Raw genomic sequence first — 21,734 nt, forward strand, 5'->3', positions numbered from 1 at the left:
GTCTCAACTGCTGGCCTACGCGAAAGGCATGGAACGGTGGAACCACTTCCATCATGTTCGGTGTTCGCTTTATCTTCGCCACGTGATCGAAGTGAGAGACCTTTTTTTTTTCCTAAAGTAAAATAGTAAAAATAAATAGACTTTTGTTAAATATATATATTTTTCGAACTTAACGGGAGATTAATTTATAGTAAGGTCAGGCTGAAGAGTCCAAACGGAAGAGGCTGAAAATGCGCATGAAGGTCACGTCAAAAAAAGGAACAAAGGTTCGTGATGGCCACGTTCATTACTTTTTGATCGTGTAGGGCCGACAGCAAGGACGTAAACAGCCGTCTATTAACCAACAACCCCCTTCTGAAAAAGCCTGTGATTCCTGTCTCTCCCTTAATTAATTTCCTCAAATAGAGCAACACTATTCAGCTCTTGCAGTAAGATCACAAGCACCTACAGTCAACATGTCTCTCTCTCTCTCTCTCTCTTCCCTGCATGGTCTGACGACTACCACAGACCTTACTTTTTTATTTCCAAAGCTAACCTTCAAGTGGAGAATAATATTTAATTCAACCTGATCCTCACGCTCCCTAACTTCTAACTCTGTTCTCCTAAACTCGCTTCTATAAATACCGAGCCTTCCTAGCTTCCAACAATCGTCGGAACAAACATCTCAATGCTCACTTGCTCATTCTCTTCATTCCATTGTTCACATTGCTTGACAGTTGCTAGCTTGCAACTTCTGGTCCAACATCCTAGCTTAGCTTTCTTTCCCTACCAAGTACCAACCTTCTCATTCTCTTAGATACGATTAAAATGCATTACCAAACCGAGTCGTGGGGTTCCTACATGCCAACAAGGAGTGCCAACGTGGGTGATCCACTGGAGCTCATAGAGAGGTTGGCGTCAGAGAACGCGGTGGTCATCTTTAGCATGAGCACATGTTGCATGTGCCATGCCATAAAGAGGCTCTTCTGTGGAATGGGGGTGAACCCGACTGTGCACGAGCTGGACGAGGACCCCAGAGGCAAAGATATGGAGAGGGCTCTAATGAGACTCTTGGGAAACTCCTCGGCAGTCCCGGTGGTTTTCATCGGCGGGAAACTTGTTGGGGCAATGGACAGAGTAATGGCATCCCATATCAACGGTTCTCTCGTGCCTCTTCTCAAAGAGGCGGGGGCTCTGTGGCTCTGATACGTACGTTCTATCTTTCTTTAATTTGAGCATCTCAAAAAAAGAAAGAAAGGAAGGAAATATATATCGGTTTTGATTTACATAGCAGAAAGGAAGGTAGAGGAAGAGGAGTAGTTGTGTTTGTGATCAGTCTAGCTAGCTCCTCTTTTTTGGACACACACAAGGACCAATGTATTAGTTGATCCCACTCCGAGTTTGTATCTTTTTGGTTTCCTTTATTTTCTTTGATAGTTTGGGTTTGTTGGTTTGCTTTGTACTTTCACTAATTAATTCTCGTCGCAGTGAGAAATGTATGTCCTCCCTCCTCTGTACAGATAAAGAAAAAAAAAATGAAGAAAAATGGTTCTATCTTTTCCAATCTTGTTCGTTATATAGTCTTCGATATTTTCTCTAGCTCGTGCGATTTCTTTTAGTTGCAATTTATTGAGAGGGATTGCATTGTATTTGTACGTACCTTTAACATAATCTATCTTAACCTTTTTTTATTTTCCTATTTAAACTTTAAAGTACTCTCTCTCTCTCTCGTTGCACACAAAAAAAGGTTAGCTAGAACGGTGTCGTGTCTTCCCACAAGCTGTCGTATTTCCATTGTCCAAGCTCAGGGATTGGCTTCGATTCTTCAACCATACAGAATGAGGGCTGCACTTAGAGGTGTCAAATCGTGTTAGGATCGTGTTCGTATCTTGTCAAGGTATGTACATTATATTTAATGGGTTAACACGAATACGATCCGTTAAGAATTTCGTATCAAAATTTTAAATTCAAACACGACACGATAAGATAACGGATTGACACGACATGACATCTTAATGAATAAGAAATAAATTGATACGACCCGTTCCGTTTCAACCCGTTTACGTTAATAGGTTGAACAGACATGACCCGACTTGTTTGATTTGATTGATTTTATATAAATATTTAAATATAAATAATATCTATAAAAAATAAAAAAACTAACTACAAGTCTAAAACTACAATCTAAACAAATATGATCCATACAATTTCTAATAATATTTATTATTAAAATTACATCCTAAATATAATAAACAAAACAGACAATGTAAATATATTAATGTTACAATGTCAAATATAATAAAAAAATTAAAAACACAGATTTAAACAAATTTAGAATTTGAAGAATAAAGTGGAGCGTCCTCCTTACCCTTTAGGTCTAAGGATATAAATGTAAATTTAATTTTCTTAACAGATCATAACGGATCAATCCATTTTGAATCGAAACCATTAAAATTAAATTTTAATCTATTTTTATCATATCGTATTTATATTAGATTAACGAATCGTACCACGTATTGTCATATCTAATTACAATTAATATTATAGCTAACAACTTCCGAAAATTTAAAAAAAAAAAAAAACATAAAACACAGAAGAAACTTTGTGGTGACAGGTACTTTCACGCTTTTTCGTATTACCCGTAAATAATAGAACCTTTTTTTCTGTTAACATGTAGCTTTTACGAAATCTCACTGCTAGCTGCTAGTACTGGTTTTGCGCCTGAAAACTCGCCACCGTAAAAAAGGGGGTCTCCAATGAAGTGGAACTCACTCATTAGGATAGCTAGCCCCACATTTGTCATGGGACCCTCCAACTCCGATCCATGGAATATGATCAACTTTGCGGCCTGTCCATCGATCATCCGTTGTGATCGATGGTATTGGCGATCTCTTGCCCTGCATGCTGGTATGGAATGGTCTTTGAAGTGAATTCATCATGCTTGTTGCTAGCTAGCTGTGCGTGCGCTAGGTCCCACCACGTATCCAGTAATATCTAAGACAGACTGAGGGGACCCACTTGCTTAAATCCCAACTCCTACAATCATTTTATATACAAGAATACATACATAATCATTCGATACAAATAAATGTCTCTTATCTTATATATTGCAATGCAAGTGGAATGATAGTGTATATATAGTATTTTTTTTTTTTTATAAATAATAAGTCTAAATTGGTAAACTTACAAAATGACTTAGCTTATGATATAATACATTAGATTGTAAGGTTATTTTTATTATAAAATACGTATGATATGAAACTATGTTAATTTATAAATTTATTTTCATGAGATATTATGGTGACTTTAACATTTTCAATATTAAAGCTTTGGTCGGGATGATGAAATTAATTGTCAAGAACAATTAGGCAGACTATATTTATATCCGGCCAATATGGGACTGGTAGTATATTTTGAGGATCCCTCCCTTAAAAATGAAATTGTTAGAATAATTTGTTCCATTGTATTTTAACTAAACTAGGATTCGACTTTGAGATTATGGACCAACTCGAGATTTTTTTTTTTTATTTTCTTTTTTATTTACATACATTGGGGGAGGGAAATCAAATCCAAGTTCTCTATTTCGAAGAAATGAGTCTTGTGCCATCAGGCCAGCATATCTTGGCTACTTGAGCTTCGTAGGCCCTGGTTACACAGATGAAATAAAATGAAAGTTAAAAGTTTAATAAAATATTGTTAAAATATAATTTTTAATATAATTTTTATTTTAAAATTTGAAAAAATTGAATTGTTTATTGTATTTTGTGTAGCAGTTTGAAAAACTTGTAATAATTAGATGAAATGAGATGAGATGATTTGTATAACCTATAATTAAATGAAATGAAATGAGATGATTTGTATAATAAAATGAGGCCTTAATATACACCCAACAACTTTTTTTCCCATTATTGGGCTGGTCATTATTGGTTATTACCAATCAGCTTTGAAGCTTAGAAAATGAGAGGCAAATAGTTATATACATATAATAAGTCTGGTGGTATTTGTTCTTGTATGTTGTAGTACTGCTTATAAATTGGGGTATTGATCAAGATCAACATAGTAATTGGTTATATATGGTCTATTAATGATTTAGAATCTTAAGAATAATTAATACTCAATGTTCAATAAATCTTATAAGGTCCATGCACTTTTATATATATTTTCATGATATATTCTCTCGCATTTCGAATCCTATAATTCGGAAAATCTCTAAATTAAAACCTTGACTCAATCATTATCATGTAAAAAGCTAGTGCTAATAATATTTCTGAATCATATAACAAATCAATTTTAATCCTATGTCCTGATCAACTAAAATCTTATTTATGGAGAAGAACATCATGTACACTAGCTAAGCATAAATATATATATATATATATATATGATCATGATGCATGTAAAATGATATGCATGCCGGCCTGGATCAAGATCGATCATGTATAAATTACACCACGGTTAAAAGTACATAGCATGATATTATATATACATGTATACACACACACACACACACACATAGTTGCTCAATCATAGTTATCTTGTATTTAGATCATTCACATGCATTGATTCACATAATTCACGAAATGAGATCTCATGTCTAATATATTATTAATCATGCAGACTGGTCACACACATATAACCCATGCAATGATAAGAACTTTATGATCGATGTTTTCTCTTTAGTCGTTGTAATTTTGATCGATGCTATGAGAGTACTATTGACATGCATCGATCCCATAATTGGACGAATTAAGATTTGCGTAGATCACTAGCTACAATACAACTTAATTAATCTATATATATATATATATATATATATATATATATATATATATACACACACACACACACTTCTTCCTAATTCATTGATGGTTTTAAAAATATTAATTGATATTAAATTTTTATATATAAATTATTATATCATCTGATCTAGATCTGATTTTGGATATATATCATTAAAAAAAAAAAAAAAAAACAGCACTCGGATAAATAATATTGAATAAAATGAACAAGGAATGAAGTCACTTTCGAAGTTTGTAATTTTCTTCGATCCTTTCATGTTATATATTCCTTTTCCTGTATTAATATTTTACTCTACCCGGCCCGTCACCTCATCATGTACTTATAATCACCAATGAATATATAATTCATTGGTGATTATTTTTCTAATCCTCTCTCTCTCTCCCTATATGATCTCTTGTTGGACTTGGGCTGTTCCAATATAACATTTCCCCCTTTATAAGTTGATTCCTTTCGTTGTATTTTCCACGTACGCGGTCGCGTCGATCTCAATCTCTTTTGTCTTCGTCATCGGATTCCTTGTTTGTTTTTGTTTTTTGATCTTTTTGTAGCCACAGTGCTCTTCATTGGTAGATTCTATTGTTTCAAATATTTAATTATGAATGAAGTGGGTTGGTGGAACTACTAAATTATAAAGCAAATAGCACACGTAAGAATTAAATTATTTACTAATTTTAAGTACTTCACCACCATCACAAAAATTGGAAAAACGTTCACCCGATCTGAGCTTTGGTCGAATCAAGTCTACAACGCACAAAACAATGTTAACATATCATGTTAAATATTGTACCCTATAAATTGAAAGAAAAAGGTGTGTGGAGGGATAAAATACCATAGCTTATAGTTAGGTCCAGCCCACCACTAAGGCAAGAAGACAGACAAGATAAAGAGATAAGAGTAATGGACAACAAGAGATATGGAGCAGGCAGGAAATAGAAGGGTCAAAGGAAAAAGGGAAATAGTTCACGTAAGAGAGACCTGTCACCTCATGGCAAGTTGACATGTGCAATGAAAGGTCAGACACACAACTACCAGTGATAGGAAAATGATCATATGAAAGGGGATGCCCAGACAACTTCAACGAGGACTTCTTCTCATACCGACTCACACTCTCTCTCAATGAGATCTTTTTCTTCAGCCAACCTCTTGAGGAAGACAACATCTCCAACAGGAAGAACTCTAACTTTATTTGTATAGTGAGATATGAGGAACCATGAATAACTGTAAAGAAATATATTGTAGTGGAGACTCCCCCTCCCCAAACCCCCATGGACGTAGGCTTGTTACCTAACCATGTAAATCTCGATGTCCATCTCTCTTTACTTTCTCTGTACTTATTTTTCATTCACTACTATGGACATATGAATTGCCACAGTATAGCCGTGCTGGAATATTGTCGGAGGTTCCAAATAAAACCTATTGAAGCACTGTCAGTATAGAGTTATCCAAGCCCGCGAAACACGATATCAACAAGGTGACTACCACAAGGTTTCAATTTAATTAAAAAGGAAAAGAGTCTTTGAAATAATCACATTGTTGCTAAAAAGAATTAGGAGGAGAATAGTTGTGATAAATGTGTCTGTGTACTTGATTATTTGGTGGATGGATTCTTCTGACTCCACCTCTGATAGATATTAGGCTTACGGATCGAACCATTTTTTTGGTTCTAAATTTCTTTGGTTGAGACGTCTTCATCGGATTGAATTTGGGGGAAAAAATATTAGGGTACTGGTCAAAGTGCATGGTCAAAGTGCGGGGTTGTGGCCCAAGTGCATCACGATTCACATTCACGCCCAACACATAGCCCAGCTTTATTTTAGGGATGGGCAAATTGTCAGGGTCCGCGTGCGTGCTCACCAACACGTTTGAATTCTCCACTTTTGGGTCAATTTGAAACGGCTACGATCGAACCAGCAAAATGCAAAATAAAAAATTCTGCTCATCCTTCTGGAACCATACACAATAGTTTTTTTTTTTTTTTTTTTTCCTTAATAAGCATATAATGTAAAGAGAATGAGTTGAAAATTTTAATTAATTTAATAGGAATAAAAATAAAAGAATTAAATTAAATTAAAAATATGTGATGTATAGTATGTGATGTAAAAAATTATGTAGCAAAACCTAATGCCAATATCCTCTCTCACTTCTCATGCCACCACTGCTTTTGGCTCTACCTTTTTTCATTACCATTTTTAATATTTTTTTAATAGATAAATAATTTGTACAAGTCTTAAATAAATAAATTTAATGTAAGCCCTTATATAAAAATAGATTCACTTTTAAAAAGTGTAAAAAAATTTTTTTTTATTAGTAAGATCTAATTTTTTACAAAAGATTTAGGTGTCGTTGAATTTGAAACTCACCTCAACTTATCTCATCATTACAACAAACACAAAATAAAATAAAAAATTTAATTTTTTCAAATTTTAAAATAATAATAATCTTAAAAAATAATATTATAACAATATTTTATTCAATTTATTTAAAACCATCTCAATTTATCTCTGAATTCAAACGAAATTTATATAAAATTTATCTATTTAAAATTTGTAACTAAGATTAGTCTTTTCAATAGTATGAACAATTAGCTTGTCGGCCAGGCCAGATATCTAATCTAAACTACTCCAAACAAGTTTCAAATCCGTGTGGATGGTTGTTAATGGACCGTAAATTCATTGTTTTTGTTTTCTTGAAGTCAAACAAATGTCAATGCTTGGTTGTAAACACGTTGCCGCCAATTTCGATTAATGGCTCTGCCAACTGCCAAGCTTAAAGGATACAAAAATAAATACACATAAAATAGACTTAATTTATAATATCAATAATAGGAGGTGTAAATTTAATTGTCTAAACTCTTGAGCGTAGCAATCTGCCAGACTGCCAGTGAAGATAGCTCATGTGATTTTCTAATTCTAAATCCAAAAAATCTCAAATTAGTTTCGTGACAATACGATATTATAATACTTTTATAATATTGATAAATATTATTGATTCACTTTTTTGTTTTTTAAAAGAACAACTAATATTAAATTTATTATAACTCAAATATTATCTATAATTCATCCCAATCTATTTGAAATTAATTTAAAAACAAAAACAAAAAAAGAATAAGAAAATGAAATAGAAAAGTAACATTCAACTTGAGTTTAAAAAAAAAAAAAAAAAAAAAGAAAGAAGAGAAGAGAGAAGAGAGACCGTGTACTGACAGTGACTACTGACTAAAAATTAGAGTTGTGTTCGGAATCCCACGATCTCCTCCCAATCGACAGTCGGCAAAACAAGGACTAGGAGGCTTTAAAAAGGTAAAAATAAAAATCCCCCGTCCGAAAACTAGAATAAAAGCAAAGAAAATTGGCCTAGTCGAATCCCACACAGTTTCAAAAGAAGCTCAACGCGTCAAGATCGGGTCTAGGGTTTCCCTCTCTCGCTTCTGAAGCAACTTTACCTCTTCCAATTTCACAGATTTCTCTCATAAACCCAATCCAAAGCAAAGCTCGCGATTCTTTCATCTCATTCCAGGTTTTTTTTTTTTTTTCTCGTTTCTTTCATTATTTATTTCGTATTTCTGCTTTTTTATCCAATAATCACTAGTTACTGTATGGATGTCATATCCTCTTGGACTCTTATGGTTATCAGCTATTTAATCCGTTTGGCTGCCTAGAAGATTTCACCCGTGAAACGGAGGAAGTTTGGGACTGTTGTGTTCAGGATTTTTTTTTTTTAATTTTTTAATATCGGTTTTAGATTTTACAGATGCATATTTGAAATTAGACTTCTCCTTTTCCTATTACTTTCCTGTACTTTCTGGGGAGCAAAACTGAGGAACTTACTCTTATGATATTTTTCGAGTTTAGGCGGGTAGTGACTCTTGTGTGGAAAGGGTGGTGGTGTGAATCGTTGTTGTTGAAGGATTGAATTGGTGGAAGAGCTCAAATGCCGGAGGAGGACCTGGTGGAGCTCAAGTTCCGAATCTATGATGGATCTGATATTGGTCCTTTCCGTTACTCGCCAGCCTCGACTGTTGCAATGGTCAAGGAGAAAATTGTCACCGAGTGGCCAAAAGGTCAGAGAGTTAATACGTTATGTGCTGCATTTAGTTTCAACAATTGCTTCCAGATATATCTTTTTATTCGTTGTCCATTTATATTTCCTACATAGCAGTTTGGAGGATGAAAAAGTTCATTTGATAGGCATTTGTGTGTAGTACTTGCATTTGGCTGATTGAAGTGGGCGGAAACACTGCTGTAGAAATATCCTGACATTTGTGTTTATGTGGGCACGGTTTTGAGTTTTCTCCCTGGAAACCCTTATCTCTGGAGCTTGCCTTGTACCCCTGGCCTGGTCATATTGACCAAAAACTAGCTGTCATTGTACTTGTTACTCACAAGAATTTTAAAGGTACATATATCTGATGTAATGTGCCTTCAATGTTATATGGAGAGAGTTTACAATAAACATTAGATTTTGTACTGCTTTCATTGTGTCCAGCCAATTTTTGTGGTTATTAAGTTTCTTGATTGATTAGCTGTCCTGAAAAGAATGAGGAAAAATTGTGAGCCACAAATAGGGGATAATGAATCCCATCCTGCCGTCATCCTATTGTTGTAAATGTGGTGTGATGCATGTATTTTTATAGGTTGTTTCATGTATATGAATTCCGATATACCAATATAAAAAAACTTAAAAGAGTCCTAACATTTGGAATTAGCTTACCACCCTTCTTTCTTTTTGTGATGGCAAAGTGGCTGGCAAGATATTGGGTTCCTTTCTAAGTTGCCCTTGTGAATTTTTCCTTATAGTGTGTTATGGAAGCTACATTCTTTATTAGATCCATCCACATTCCCCCTATTCCTCTCTCGTTCATTCATTCCCACATGCCTTCAAGTTATCTTTTATCACTTCACTGTGCTTGTTCTTGGTGGAAATTTGAAAATGTATACAACCTTGATAGATAGTTACCATAGAGCAGTATGATAACAGAGGTTTTCAGTACAGTTGAAGAAAACTTGGAAGAAATAAAAGAGCATATGTGTAACACCCCCTTCCCGTAGGCTAGGTGTGTCACGTATTTTTCATAAAAATAAACCCGGCAAGCGATTCTCTAATTTCATAATTGAAAAATAAACTGAAATAATTTATTATGAAATAAAAGGTCTAATAAAATTGTCTTCCAAAAAAAATTAAAGGAATAAACTGAATAAATTCATGTCATAAAAGACACGTTTTATTTTAGAAAGTCTGAACTAAAACTAAAATGCTCCTTCTACTCCTGGCCTGCCTGCTCGTAATCATCATCTTCACCTGGGTGGTTAAAAACATGAAAATAAACTAAAATGAGTCGATGACTCAGTAAGAAATCTATCACAACGTAAACGTAATAAACATAAGATTTTCATAAGAACTTTCATGCTGAGCTTAAAATTCATGACTATTCATGCTGATGCTTATGCTATGTATGACTGGTTTATCTGAACTAACTAACTGATTTATCTGACTGGCCAACACACTTAACCTTGTGTGCAAGGTTGTGCACTAGCCCTACATCCCGCTGCAGCAAGGGGAACTGCTGATAGTATTCTAGCATACTATGGTGGACCACGACTGAGTTCGTGACTTGCACACTACCCTGAAACTGAACTGCATTGGTACCATGCATCTGAATGGCCATCTTATTAACTGATCTGAACTTATCTTACACTTGAAATTAAGATGGCTTACGTGTCTTATACACATGAGATGCATGACATATTACATACATAAATCATAATTTCTGAATTTAAACATGATGCGGAATGACATGATCATATGCTATGCTGGATGGCATGCTTGCACATGAGCGGTTCATAAATAATGGCTGTTAATGAACTGGCTTGAATAATACATACATATAAGCTAACTGTGATGACCTAATTTATGATCAAATTTACTTACCTCGATGCGTTTCTTCTTGAATAATACTTCGTAACTTGAGACCTATATTCAATAAATAACTATCACTAAATTTTTTGGAAATAAATAAATGCTAATATCTTACTTAACTAATTTCGGAATTCTAAAATATAGTCAAACCAATATTTGTTTAACACTAAAATCAATAATTCATAGTATTTAAATTACTTAAAATACTAATTTATAATTTAGTAGAAATACTCGAGCTATTTTAAAATAATTCACAAAAAACTTAAATTCTTAAACTAAGTTTCATTTCTCAACATAATTATTAAATCTTATAAGAAACTTAACAAATTCCACTAAATTCTTAACATAGAAATTTTATTAAAATCTTACTAAATTGACGAAGGAAATTTAACTCAAATATTAGACTTAACATTATACTTTAAAACATATTTCCAATTCTTTAAACATTTTTATTAAAATGAACCTTTAACTAAATATATTTATTTAATAAACTCAACTAGTAATATTAAACTCAATATAAATCACTAAAACAATTATTGAAATAAAATAAGATCAAGTCTAACTTAAAATATGAGAGTAGTTAACCTAATAACAATAAAATCTTAAATAGTAATAATAATCATAATACGATAATAATTCTATTAAAAATTTACACTTTATTAATAATATAAAAATTTGATAAAATAATAATAATAATAATAACAAATATAATAAATTTATAGCTATATGAAAAAATTTACATAAAACTTATCTTATATCCTAATCTTAGGATCGGGTTGTTACAATATGATTTCTGATAACTGTTAGGAATGAATGTATGTGCATGCTGGATAGGTACTTCAAATGAATATTGCTCTTCCATTCGGGTGAGTTGGTGGACCTACATAGCTTGTGAACCACATTAAGAGTTTGAGGGAACCACGATAAAAGTTGATGACTATGCTAGATTTAGAATAGTCATGTATGTGGTTGTCTGGTTGGAAATTGAGGCGAAGTCATATTATAGTGTGGCCTTGTGGATGCGTGGGAAGTTAGTGTGGTAAAACCCACAACTGGATTGCATATTTTTTTTTATATATGTGTATTGGCTCAGGATCTTCTATTCTGATCTGTATTAGATGCCAACATGAAATTTGGAAAAATTGCATATTTTAGTCAGATAAATAGCATCTGCAAGTATTGAGTCATCTTGCTGTTACCTCTAAACTCATCATTTGAATCCATTAACTGTGCAATCTTTGTCCTCTCTCTGTGTGTTAATTACCATTTATAGGATATGGATGCATTACTCCTTACTGGATATGACATTCCTTTTGTGGTCCTTAAACTGTGCAGCTGATGTCCAAGTTAATCGTGTTGAGGACAAAGGCTCAAGTGGCAGATTATTATTATTGTTTTTTTGGCTGCTTAGTTGCTTCAAGTAGGATTTTTTTTTTTTAAGTGCTTCAAGTAGGATGATTTCATTTGTTGTATCCTCACATAGTTTGGATCAAGGCACTGTTTAACTGTATATCCTTGCCTTGTAGACCTGCTCTTTTCTAGCATAGTCGATTAAAACTAATAGAAAAAATTTGGTGCCTCAGAAGTTTAAATTGCAAATGAAGTTAGGGCACTTACCGTATGGTAAACCTTCTAATTTGGCAATCCCAATTGGTTATTAATATCACGTTTTTATGATAAGTAGTTATTAATATTGTGTCATCCGTTTTAGGGCTGGTTTGGATTCAGAGATGAGATGAGATGGTTTTAGATGAAAAATAAAAGTTGAAAAAAATATTGTTAGAATATTATTTTTTAATATTATTATTGTTTTGGGATTTGAAAAAGTTGAATTGTTTATTATATTTTGTGTGAGAATTTGAAAAAGTTGTAATGATGAGATGAGTTGAGATGAAACACTTTTTGAATCCAAACGAAGCCTTAGTTGTCAAAGTTGATGTGGATTTGCAGCTGGAATTGATATGCAGTACTCTACTTATTACCTAAAGATGGGAATATATAGGAGCAGTATGAGGTGTTTGATCTAATTGATTTTCCAAGGATATGAAACTTCAGTTTCAAGTTTGATAGTGTAAGTTTTGGCTTAAGACACTTAAAGGGTTTAAGCGCTAAATGTGCCATGTCTTGTTGAGGAAAATTGGTAAGGTTTGGCTTAAGCCGTGTTACTACACTGTTGGAATCCTGTGTACCTCCTATCCATTGCTTACTTCTCATGCATCTGGCTAGCTGTGGATGTGAATAAACTTGTAGCCATAACTTCCTTTTGGATTGAAATAATGAATTTTAAGAATCTATATGGTTTCAAATGGGTGATATTTTAAGAAACAAAGACTAGCATAACAGTTGACAAGGTGACATGAGTCGATCACTTATAATTTTTTTTACACGACTTTTACAAATCGCACATTCTAATTGTTTCTGTATGGCTCAATTCTTTGCCGCTTCACTTGAATTCCCTCCCCATTTCCAAATTCTTATCTAAACAAACTGTGCCGGTAATTTTTCCGGCCAGATTGACTTTATGGCTATTTGTACCATGCATGAATTTGCTTTGGTCTGCAGTTTATTAGAACATGATGTGGTCACTGGTTACCTTCAAAGGACCTGTTTCTGCTTGTACCTTTTTAGCCATGCCTATCATATTGTCAAGAAAGGCAGTAATTAGGGGATTTTAGCAATACATGATAGCTTTGGTACTGACTTTGTCTTTATTCTTCTTCTCCACTTTCTATTTGCTCATTTTTTTTGGATATCTGTTTTCCTTTTTAACATTGGACCTATATGTTCTGGTTTGTCTTAGATAAGAAAATTGTGCCCAAGGGAGCAAATGACGTAAAACTGATAAATGCGGGGAAAGTATTGGAAAACAACAAGACTGTCGGCCAGTGTAGAGTACCTTTTGGTGAGCTTCCAAGAGGAGTTATCACCATGCATGCTGTCGTACAACCATCTCTAGCAAAAGCAAAAACAGGTAATTTTCTTTATATATTCATTTTCTATAAATTAATGTATTTTTCAAGCTGTTCTGCCGGGATTATTGTGTATGTTGAGTTTGGCTGCAAGTGATATGTTTCGCCTATAATGTATTTTTATTTGAGTTCGTCATTGAGCTTTCCCATTGTGGTATAAGTTGATTTTCCTTGTCCTTAATACTGTGGAAGCAGAGTCAGTATCATGATTCATGGATGCTCTTTTCCAATGGTTAAAACTGGCGTTCATAATCATACATTGCATTTTCAGATTAACATGCTGGTGATACGCTCAGGGTAGAAACTTTGAAGATCACATGCGAATCATTTAATCACCATCTTTTTGCAATAAAATAAGTAATTTTTCCTTCCATTCAAAAGTGCACAAATTAAAAGTTGCGATAAGACATCAAAGTGCAGATTGTTCTTTCTATGTACCCGCTTAAATTTGTTTGTTTGTCTGTCTGAACAGAAAAGAAGGTTGATGAGGCCCAAGAAAAAGTATTTGTTCCTGTTCCATATTGTAACTAGTACGAGAGTTCTTGTTCCAGCATTAAGCTTGCGAGGCTGCCTTGGGGTTCTTGGGACCTCCTGGGCCATGGAGCTGCTGGAAAGAGAGAATAATTTGTGAAGCAGTCCCATCCCTCATTGTTACATGTTTGTTGGTGGGCGTACCTGTGTAACAAAGCATGTCTGTGATTATGTATTTGCATTTTATAAAATGGGTGTTTGATGTATTTTGATAGCTGTGGTCTTACCTATTCTATAAATTATGAAAGCCTTGATTTGTTTCCAATCTTCTTATGTTGCCAAAGATGGTACTGTTTAACGAATTAGAGGCATACTCAGGTGGAATCTAAAAGCCCTTTTTGGTCCCTGGACCCTGACATGCATGCTCGGCTCAAACTTTTCTTGTGAGTCCTCGTCGTGTATTTATGTATGTATTGGCCTTTTCAGCTTCTCTTCGCTTTCACGTTCACGTTCGGCCAATAACAGAACGAAAAAACTTGTAATTAATTAGATGAAAAATCCCCGTCGTAATTGACCGCCAATCCAATCCAATCCAATCCAATAGGGTAACGACATCTACGACGGGAATCACTTCGATGGAGCCTCTGTGCAATAAAATATTATGTTTAGCTCCGTTATTCAACAGATATATATATATGTATAAATAAATTAATTAATATTGACCTAATCCCTAAGGTCATTTTCTACGTACATATCCGGCCTGGTCCCCCCCGTTTTTTCCTTTGGCACATTTCTTATTTTCTTCCTTCGGCTTGGTTACATGGATAAATATTAATATAAAAGAAACTAACTGATCTTAAACACAAAATATTTTAACAATTAATTAATTAAAGCTTGAAAAGACATGATGCATGCACGTACGTAGAAGCCGAAGATGATGATGATGATCAGCATCGCCATGCAGAAGCTGCAATAAGGGACCTATCTTGCCACCCCAAGAGCAAACAACCCATGTCCTCAGTCAGCCTATACCCATCACAAGAATACAAACCCAGCAATATCTTCGACTGTGTCACCGCGTTGGCACTCAGTGGCACTCCCTTGAATCCCTTCACTTCCATTAGCTTCCTCCACTTCTCCAACCTCTCATGCCTCTCTATCCTCTCTGCCCCCTCAGACGCCACTATGTTACGTATCTCCGGCGCGAATATGTACTGTTCCACCTTCGCTCTCTGTGCCGAGTCCGGTGGAAAGGTTGCGTCCAGCGAGTCAAAAATAGCCGAGTAGTAATGCAGTGCCTCAAGAAACCTACCCAAAAAGTATGGGCCGTTGTGGCTTGCTTCTTGTTCCACTAGGGTTACGATGTTGGGGGCTTGGTCTCGGATCATTGTTAGTAAGTTCCCAAGGTAATTTCCGGGAACGCGATGGAGACGGTTTACGGTATTCACAGCCAGTGCCTCCCCAACTCGTCGGTTGAACATGTGTGCTTGAAGGTCTTCTAATTGCTCACCCACCGGGTGGAATTCGAAAGGGATATGAAGAGAGTGAGCTAACTCTGCTAAACACCTTCCCGTCTCTCTCACAGCCTCTATGGAGGCTCCGACACCGGTTATACGGAGAAATGGAGCCCCGCTAGGTCGCGCCGCTAGGGCTTGCATGAAAGCCGGCCATTGGTAGCCTTGAAGAATATCTAAATCTATCACATGGACACGTTCTTCGGCTTCAAAGGCCTCAAATATAGCTTGATTGGCGGTGAAGTGAGCAAATTTTATGTAAGGGCAAGCCTGGTAGACAATTTGGTAAATCTTGAGGATTTCTAGCGAGTTTGGTGGGAATGGAGAGAAGGGCTTTGGGATGGACGCGCTGGGTTTGGTTGTATTGCTAAGCGTGGCAGCTAGTCTTGCACTTAGGGCTTCGGTGAAGCAGGAAGCTACCCGCTGCATGGAGTCGCCCAGAGGTGTGACAACCCGATTGAGGTGGTGGAGGTATCTCCTTGCCAGCATGTAGTCTTCTTTCGCAACTGCTTCAGCACAAGCTAGAAGGAGGTGCACCAGCTGAAGGCCACTATCTTGTTCCTGTAATATATATGGAAACAGACGTCCGGTGTTTAAAGTGGGAAATTAAGAAAATTACGCAACTTTTTTAAAATGATCCAAAATATCATTCTGGAAAAGGACTTTGATGTACAGCACTTGCGTGCTACAAATTTCTTCTAAATAAATTTAAAGTCAACATCCATGCGTGCTACAAAATTAAAGAGGAAAAAACAAGTTTCTCTTCAGTAGAGACTAATTGATCACCTGCTGATCAGTGTCAATCGGAAGAGGCACTATCAGGTTATTATGGTTAAGATTCTGTTGGTGTTGTTCCTGTGTTTGTGGTTGTGGCTGCTTTTGCTGCAGTTGCTTCTCTTGCTGGCGCTCATGTTGCAGCTGTTGTGATAATGGTGCACCCGCGATAGAGCCTATTTGATAAATATCCCTTTCTTGGGTCAGTTGAGAACCTCCAGGAGTCGATGTTTCCTTCACTGAACCACAAAACCTGGAAGAATTGGCCATTCCGTCCACGGCGGGAAGCAGGGTTGGCATATCGAAACACTGAGACGAGCTTCCAATACTGGACAATACCTTTGTCGTTGGGTACGCTCCAAACTCCTCTCTTTGATAATCATCTAAAAAGTCCTCAATACTTGACAGTGAAAGGCAGTCTGGTTTCATATACTGATTCTTTGGCGAGTTAAAGACCCTCTGGAGTGGGCTTAGTCCCTTTCCTTTTTGGCTGCTGCTGAAAGCTGGTCCCATCTGGGACGAGAAGCGAGGAGGAGAGTACCCTGAGAGACTCTGCACCTGCATTGCCTGAGCGTAGTTGTGGTTGTAATTGTAAGCTGAAGTTTGTGGTGATGGCAAGTTCCTCACTGGTGACGAAATCATAAAATCGCCATCCAACTGATCAGCGAAAAAGGATTCCCAAAGATAACTATCTGGCGATTGGACTTCAACATCTCCATCCAAGTCAAATTTAAGAGTTGGGAAGTTGAGGCTTGGTGGGGTTAGCCTATTGTGTTCCAGATCCGAGTGTAGAGCTGTAGTAGTAGTTTTGATCTTAGATTCTGAAAATGATTCGTCAGGAGAAGTTGGTTGGGGTGTCGTGCTTGAGTCTTCAGTAGTACTCTTGAGGGAACCCATGCTTCCGCATAGGGAATTAATCATCTTTTCTCTCCCACCTCAAAGGCCGGGCAAACTCAATACTCAGAAGAGTACTATATATAAAATGAAAGTACCCTCGCTGTAATATTCGCTCTCTTTGAAGCGGATGGAGAAAGATGGAATGTGTTTGAAGTATTGGTTTCTATGCAAGAGTTGGTATGGTATAGATCGAGAATGAGGAGAAACTCTCCCCTTTCTTTTTCCTTCTTATTTGGGTGGGGTTTGTCTCATTTGTCCAGTCTTCTTCAGAAAAGGAGTAGATAAGGGACAAAACCCAAATGCAATCGCATGTGATTGGAGGTTTGTGATCATTAATCACCTCCATTTCATCTCCTACATTCAGATTAATTAGCTGTATTATAGAGTCATGGTTTTGTCGATTAGGGCTATACATTTTTTTTAACCCTACTTGGAATTCAGCCTTGGGAAATCCCGTGCTTGTGGTACAAGACAATTTATAAATTGTGATCTGGGACCCACTTTCCTTGAGCCGGCCCACTGAGAACAAGGTAGTCGGAATAAAGTTGGAATATTAATTGGAAGTTTTTCTTGTTGCTGAATATTATATATATTCTGATCATCCTTTAGACATATAAACCAAAAAAGGTTTTACGCGTACTTCAATTTTATATCACTTTTGCATTCATAGTATCAAGTTCAGAATATATATATATATATATATATTATCGAAAATTAAAGGTTGTAGATATATAATAGGTTTACAAAAAAGACAAAAATTCATAAAAAAATCATGTCAATATATAAATATATTTTTATTTATGAGAATATGAAAGGGAAAAAGACTAGAAGGAAAAATGTTGGTATAATGTGAAATATTAAGGGATGGAGAAGGGCTTAATTTCTAATTAAGGAGGTAATTTCCAAAAAGAAGGTTGACAATATATATAGAACTAAAATGTTGTTGATTTTAATTAATTAGATTAACAATATGTAAGAAGAAGATCCTTTTTTTTTTTTTTTTTTTAAAGAGAGGGAGATAAGAAGAAGATCCTTTAATATTTGATGCCCTCGAGTCAGTCTCTAGTAGCTAGCGGAGTTCTAATTCCTATATATCAATGAGGATGATTATGTATGTATGTATGTATCGATCGGGAAATGTCAAAGAGTTGCACAGTGAAAGCAGTTATATGGGAGGCCGTCCTGACTCTCACAACAAAATCATGCACACATATATAACATGACTTTACCCATTTTGTATAAATAATATATACATAGCAAAACGCTAGCTGGACATGTGAGTCCATCTAGCACATTGTTATTGGCCGGAGATATATAATCATTGCAATTATATACATACATACATATATAATATATATATATAATATATATAACAATTAAAAAACTTTATGCATTAGTCATTTACCTATATGTGTGTGTGTGTGTATGTATGCGCTAGCTAGCTAGTTATAATAAGATAAGACATTATAAGGTTAATAAACATGATTTGGATTATATATATGAAGTGCCTAACAATAGATCATTAATGATACCTACCTTTCTTTTGTTGAGAAAATGTACAATAGCATATATATATATATATATATATAGTTAAATTAACTAGCGATCGGTATTAATATATATAAGTTAATTGTGATCTTTTTGTCATCAAATTATAATGTCCCGTTGATTTAACCAGTACTATGCCATGTCTTTTATGCCTAATATATAATTATATATATATATGATCAAATAATAGCTCCTTTTTATTGATATTTTATTGGTCAATATCATCCTCGATATTCATTATGTCTACTCATGACAAAAGTATATATGCGAATATGCATGACCAGTTGCTTAGAAAACTTAAATGAATTAATATGCATTAAATATTAATATATGACCAGCTGAAGTATCCCGGGCAGCTATTTAGCTAGTTAGGCATCTCCATTAATATTATTATATATTATTAAAAATTCAGTTCCACCCGCGTAGTACTTAAGATTAACCACTTTAATTATTACATGGAATCTTTTAGCTAATTAAAGACTAGTAGTAGTAGTAGTAGGGGGCTAATTGCTAATTAAATAGAAGATTAGAGGAAGTGATCAAGGAGGAAGCTAGGAGGTGAGAAGGCGATCGAGGGAAGAAGAAATGAAAGGGGTCCAGAAAAAGGACAAAAAGGAGACATAGGCAAAATCGTCGGATGTGGCGTCGGTGACGCCGTCTAGGCCTTGGATTTGCCAAAGGCATGCAGTGCTTGTCCCCAACCCATTTCCATCTCTCTCAGGCGGCATTTCTTTCCAAAACACATGACTACATGCAAGCCTGCCCTCTCTCTTAATTTCTCTATCATATCTGATATCTTTCCTAGCTCTCATTTTCATATTAAATAACCATGCAAAATGTGTTCTATATATATTAATCACGAATTAGCCTCTCTTTCGTGCCACTACCTCGGGCCTTCCCCAACCATTAGACAACGCTCTTGTTTCATGACATGACAACATTTCTATAGTTCTATTTGCTCAAGAAGTTGACAATATATGATTCTTCTTCTAAAATTATATATATTTGTCAGCGCCTAGCTAGATCAGTACTGCTGCTGTGCTACATCTAATTACAATGATCAGTACTCCATGGTTAAGCTAATATATATATATATGATCAAGATATCATTAATTGTTCATCAGTGGGACAGTACTGACCCAATATTAATGTCAGCTTCCATAATGCTGTCCCGGAAACACCACATTTATTACTAATTGTTACCAACATTGGAGAACTGAAGAAATTTTGTTGTTTTATGGTCTATTTTTTGTTTTTACCTTTCTACCGATCAAAAAAAAAAAAAAAAGTTTTTACCATTCTGACCTTCTGGTGCATGCAGTTGATCACTGAACATTGGTGGTGTATCAATTAAGTGCGATTAACTATATATATATCTATATATATATATATATATGTTTTAAGATAAATTAGTAATGGAGATGATAAATATTAATGCAAGGTACTGTGATAATTGGAATGGCGCGAGAAAAGAAATCGATCGTCGTGGATTGAGGGAATGCATGTACGTATAATATTTCACTAACTAATCATGACTCGCGTTGGAACTTTGTCATATTTTTTGACAAGTTATGCTTGGATGAAAGACCATCTATATATAATTTGTTAATTAGTGGAGTTTGAAGTCCAAAAGAGGAGCATGCAGCATGCATGAGATCAGTCGTGTTAGAATAATTATTGATCAATTCGTACATATATAAATGCTACAAGACCAAGTCATCATGCATTGTTTACTTTTTATAAACCAATTAATATTTAAGAGTTATACTTAGTGGTAGTACTGAAATATATACATATAGTAGGCAGATAAGAAAATTGCCGAGTATATACGTACGTATATATAAGTTCATTATCATTTAATTTATATGCTTGCTAAAGTCATTAATATTATCCAACTAAATAAAACAAATTAACAGTACGGTACGTACGTAGCAGTGCTGAACCGATAATTGATATATATATATATATATATATTTATATTTATATTTATACACATAAGCATGAAAAAGGTTCCACATTAATTAAGATGCATATATGTCTTCCAGCTTGAATATATATCAGTAGTAGATGGATGGCCAACGTACGTATAACGTCCTTGATCAGGACTAATACTTGTACGTACGTAAAGATAGCCAGGTCAACACACTGCTTCGACGCATGATATATTAGTGCAGCTAGCATGTAGTATGTGTATATATACATACACACACACACACACATATATATTGTGAAACATTTAATTAATTTTTTAAGTTAAAATGAATCAGGCCAGTAGCTGGCCGAGGTATATCCTATATATATCTGTTCCAAAAAGTTTGAGAGCTATATAATATCAGTACTCACAGTACTAGTGTCTTGATAATTAATTGGAGTCTCGATGCATGGGAGGCAGGCATTGGTAAATGCTAATTTGCTAGCTACACATGATCAACATGCAGTATGAGATCGGGAGGAGGAGGGTACGTACGTACGTAGGGCCGGGGATCGGATCAGTTCATCACTCAATTAGGGTTTGACAATACAACACAACTAAATATATCATATTACATGATTAGGCTCATCTCCCAAAATGGCCTAATTAAACTGCTAGCCATGCATCAAACTATATATATATATATATAAATTATGAACCATGATCTATCACGTTCCCTCATGAGCTTCCATTATAAATGAACCCATCCAGATGATCTAGAATGGCCTGGCCTCCTCCTATAACTCTCTCTTGTTTGCACCCCAAGATTTTTTAAAAAAACGAAAACGTTTCCAGTAGCAGGTGGTGCTTCTGCTACTGTACGGCCTGCCCGCACCCAACACTTTTATACTTTACGTTATTCTTTTCGTGGCTTCCAAGTGTTGAAGCCCAACC

General features: G+C 35.1%; 3 protein-coding genes across 3 annotated transcripts; 2 read left to right on the plus strand and 1 right to left on the minus strand.

The window, feature by feature from the left end:
- The first annotated feature begins 590 nt into the window (after window positions 1–590).
- On the plus strand, window positions 591–1,581 carry LOC121249570 (glutaredoxin-C1-like). Its single transcript, XM_041148289.1, has one exon. It carries the CDS (start codon window positions 808–810, stop codon window positions 1,183–1,185), a length of 378 nt encoding a protein of 125 aa, XP_041004223.1. The 5' UTR covers window positions 591–807; the 3' UTR covers window positions 1,186–1,581.
- A 6,418-nt stretch (window positions 1,582–7,999) lies between these two features.
- LOC121249571 (membrane-anchored ubiquitin-fold protein 4) lies at window positions 8,000–14,460 on the plus strand. Its single transcript, XM_041148290.1, is given in 5 exon segments — window positions 8,000–8,295; window positions 8,631–8,839; window positions 13,496–13,666; window positions 14,137–14,151; window positions 14,154–14,460. Coding segments are annotated over 4 exon segments (354 nt in total). The 5' UTR covers window positions 8,000–8,295; window positions 8,631–8,709; the 3' UTR covers window positions 14,192–14,460.
- Window positions 14,461–15,082: 622 nt separating this feature from the next.
- On the minus strand, window positions 15,083–17,344 carry LOC121249572 (GRAS family protein RAM1-like). The gene is made up of 2 exons (XM_041148291.1): window positions 16,436–17,344; window positions 15,083–16,210 (listed from the first exon to the last, which is right to left on the minus strand). The coding sequence occupies exons 1-2, from the start codon at window positions 17,342–17,344 to the stop codon at window positions 15,083–15,085; spliced, it is 2,037 nt and encodes a 678-aa protein (XP_041004225.1).
- Window positions 17,345–21,734: the final 4,390 nt, after the last annotated feature.

Source organism: Juglans microcarpa x Juglans regia, chromosome 2D, assembly GCF_004785595.1.
Source record: "Juglans microcarpa x Juglans regia isolate MS1-56 chromosome 2D, Jm3101_v1.0, whole genome shotgun sequence".
NCBI lineage: Eukaryota > Viridiplantae > Streptophyta > Magnoliopsida > Fagales > Juglandaceae > Juglans > Juglans microcarpa x Juglans regia.

Coding starts and splice junctions, on each gene's coding strand:
- LOC121249570 (XM_041148289.1), top strand. CDS start 808: ATGCATTACCAAACCGAGTCGTGGGGTTCCTACATGCCAACAAGGAGT.
- LOC121249572 (XM_041148291.1), bottom strand. CDS start 17,344: ATGATTAATTCCCTATGCGGAAGCATGGGTTCCCTCAAGAGTACTACT. Junction 16,211..16,435: donor CGATTGACACTGATCAGCAG/GTGATCAATTAG, acceptor TATATATTACAG/GAACAAGATAGTGGCCTTCA.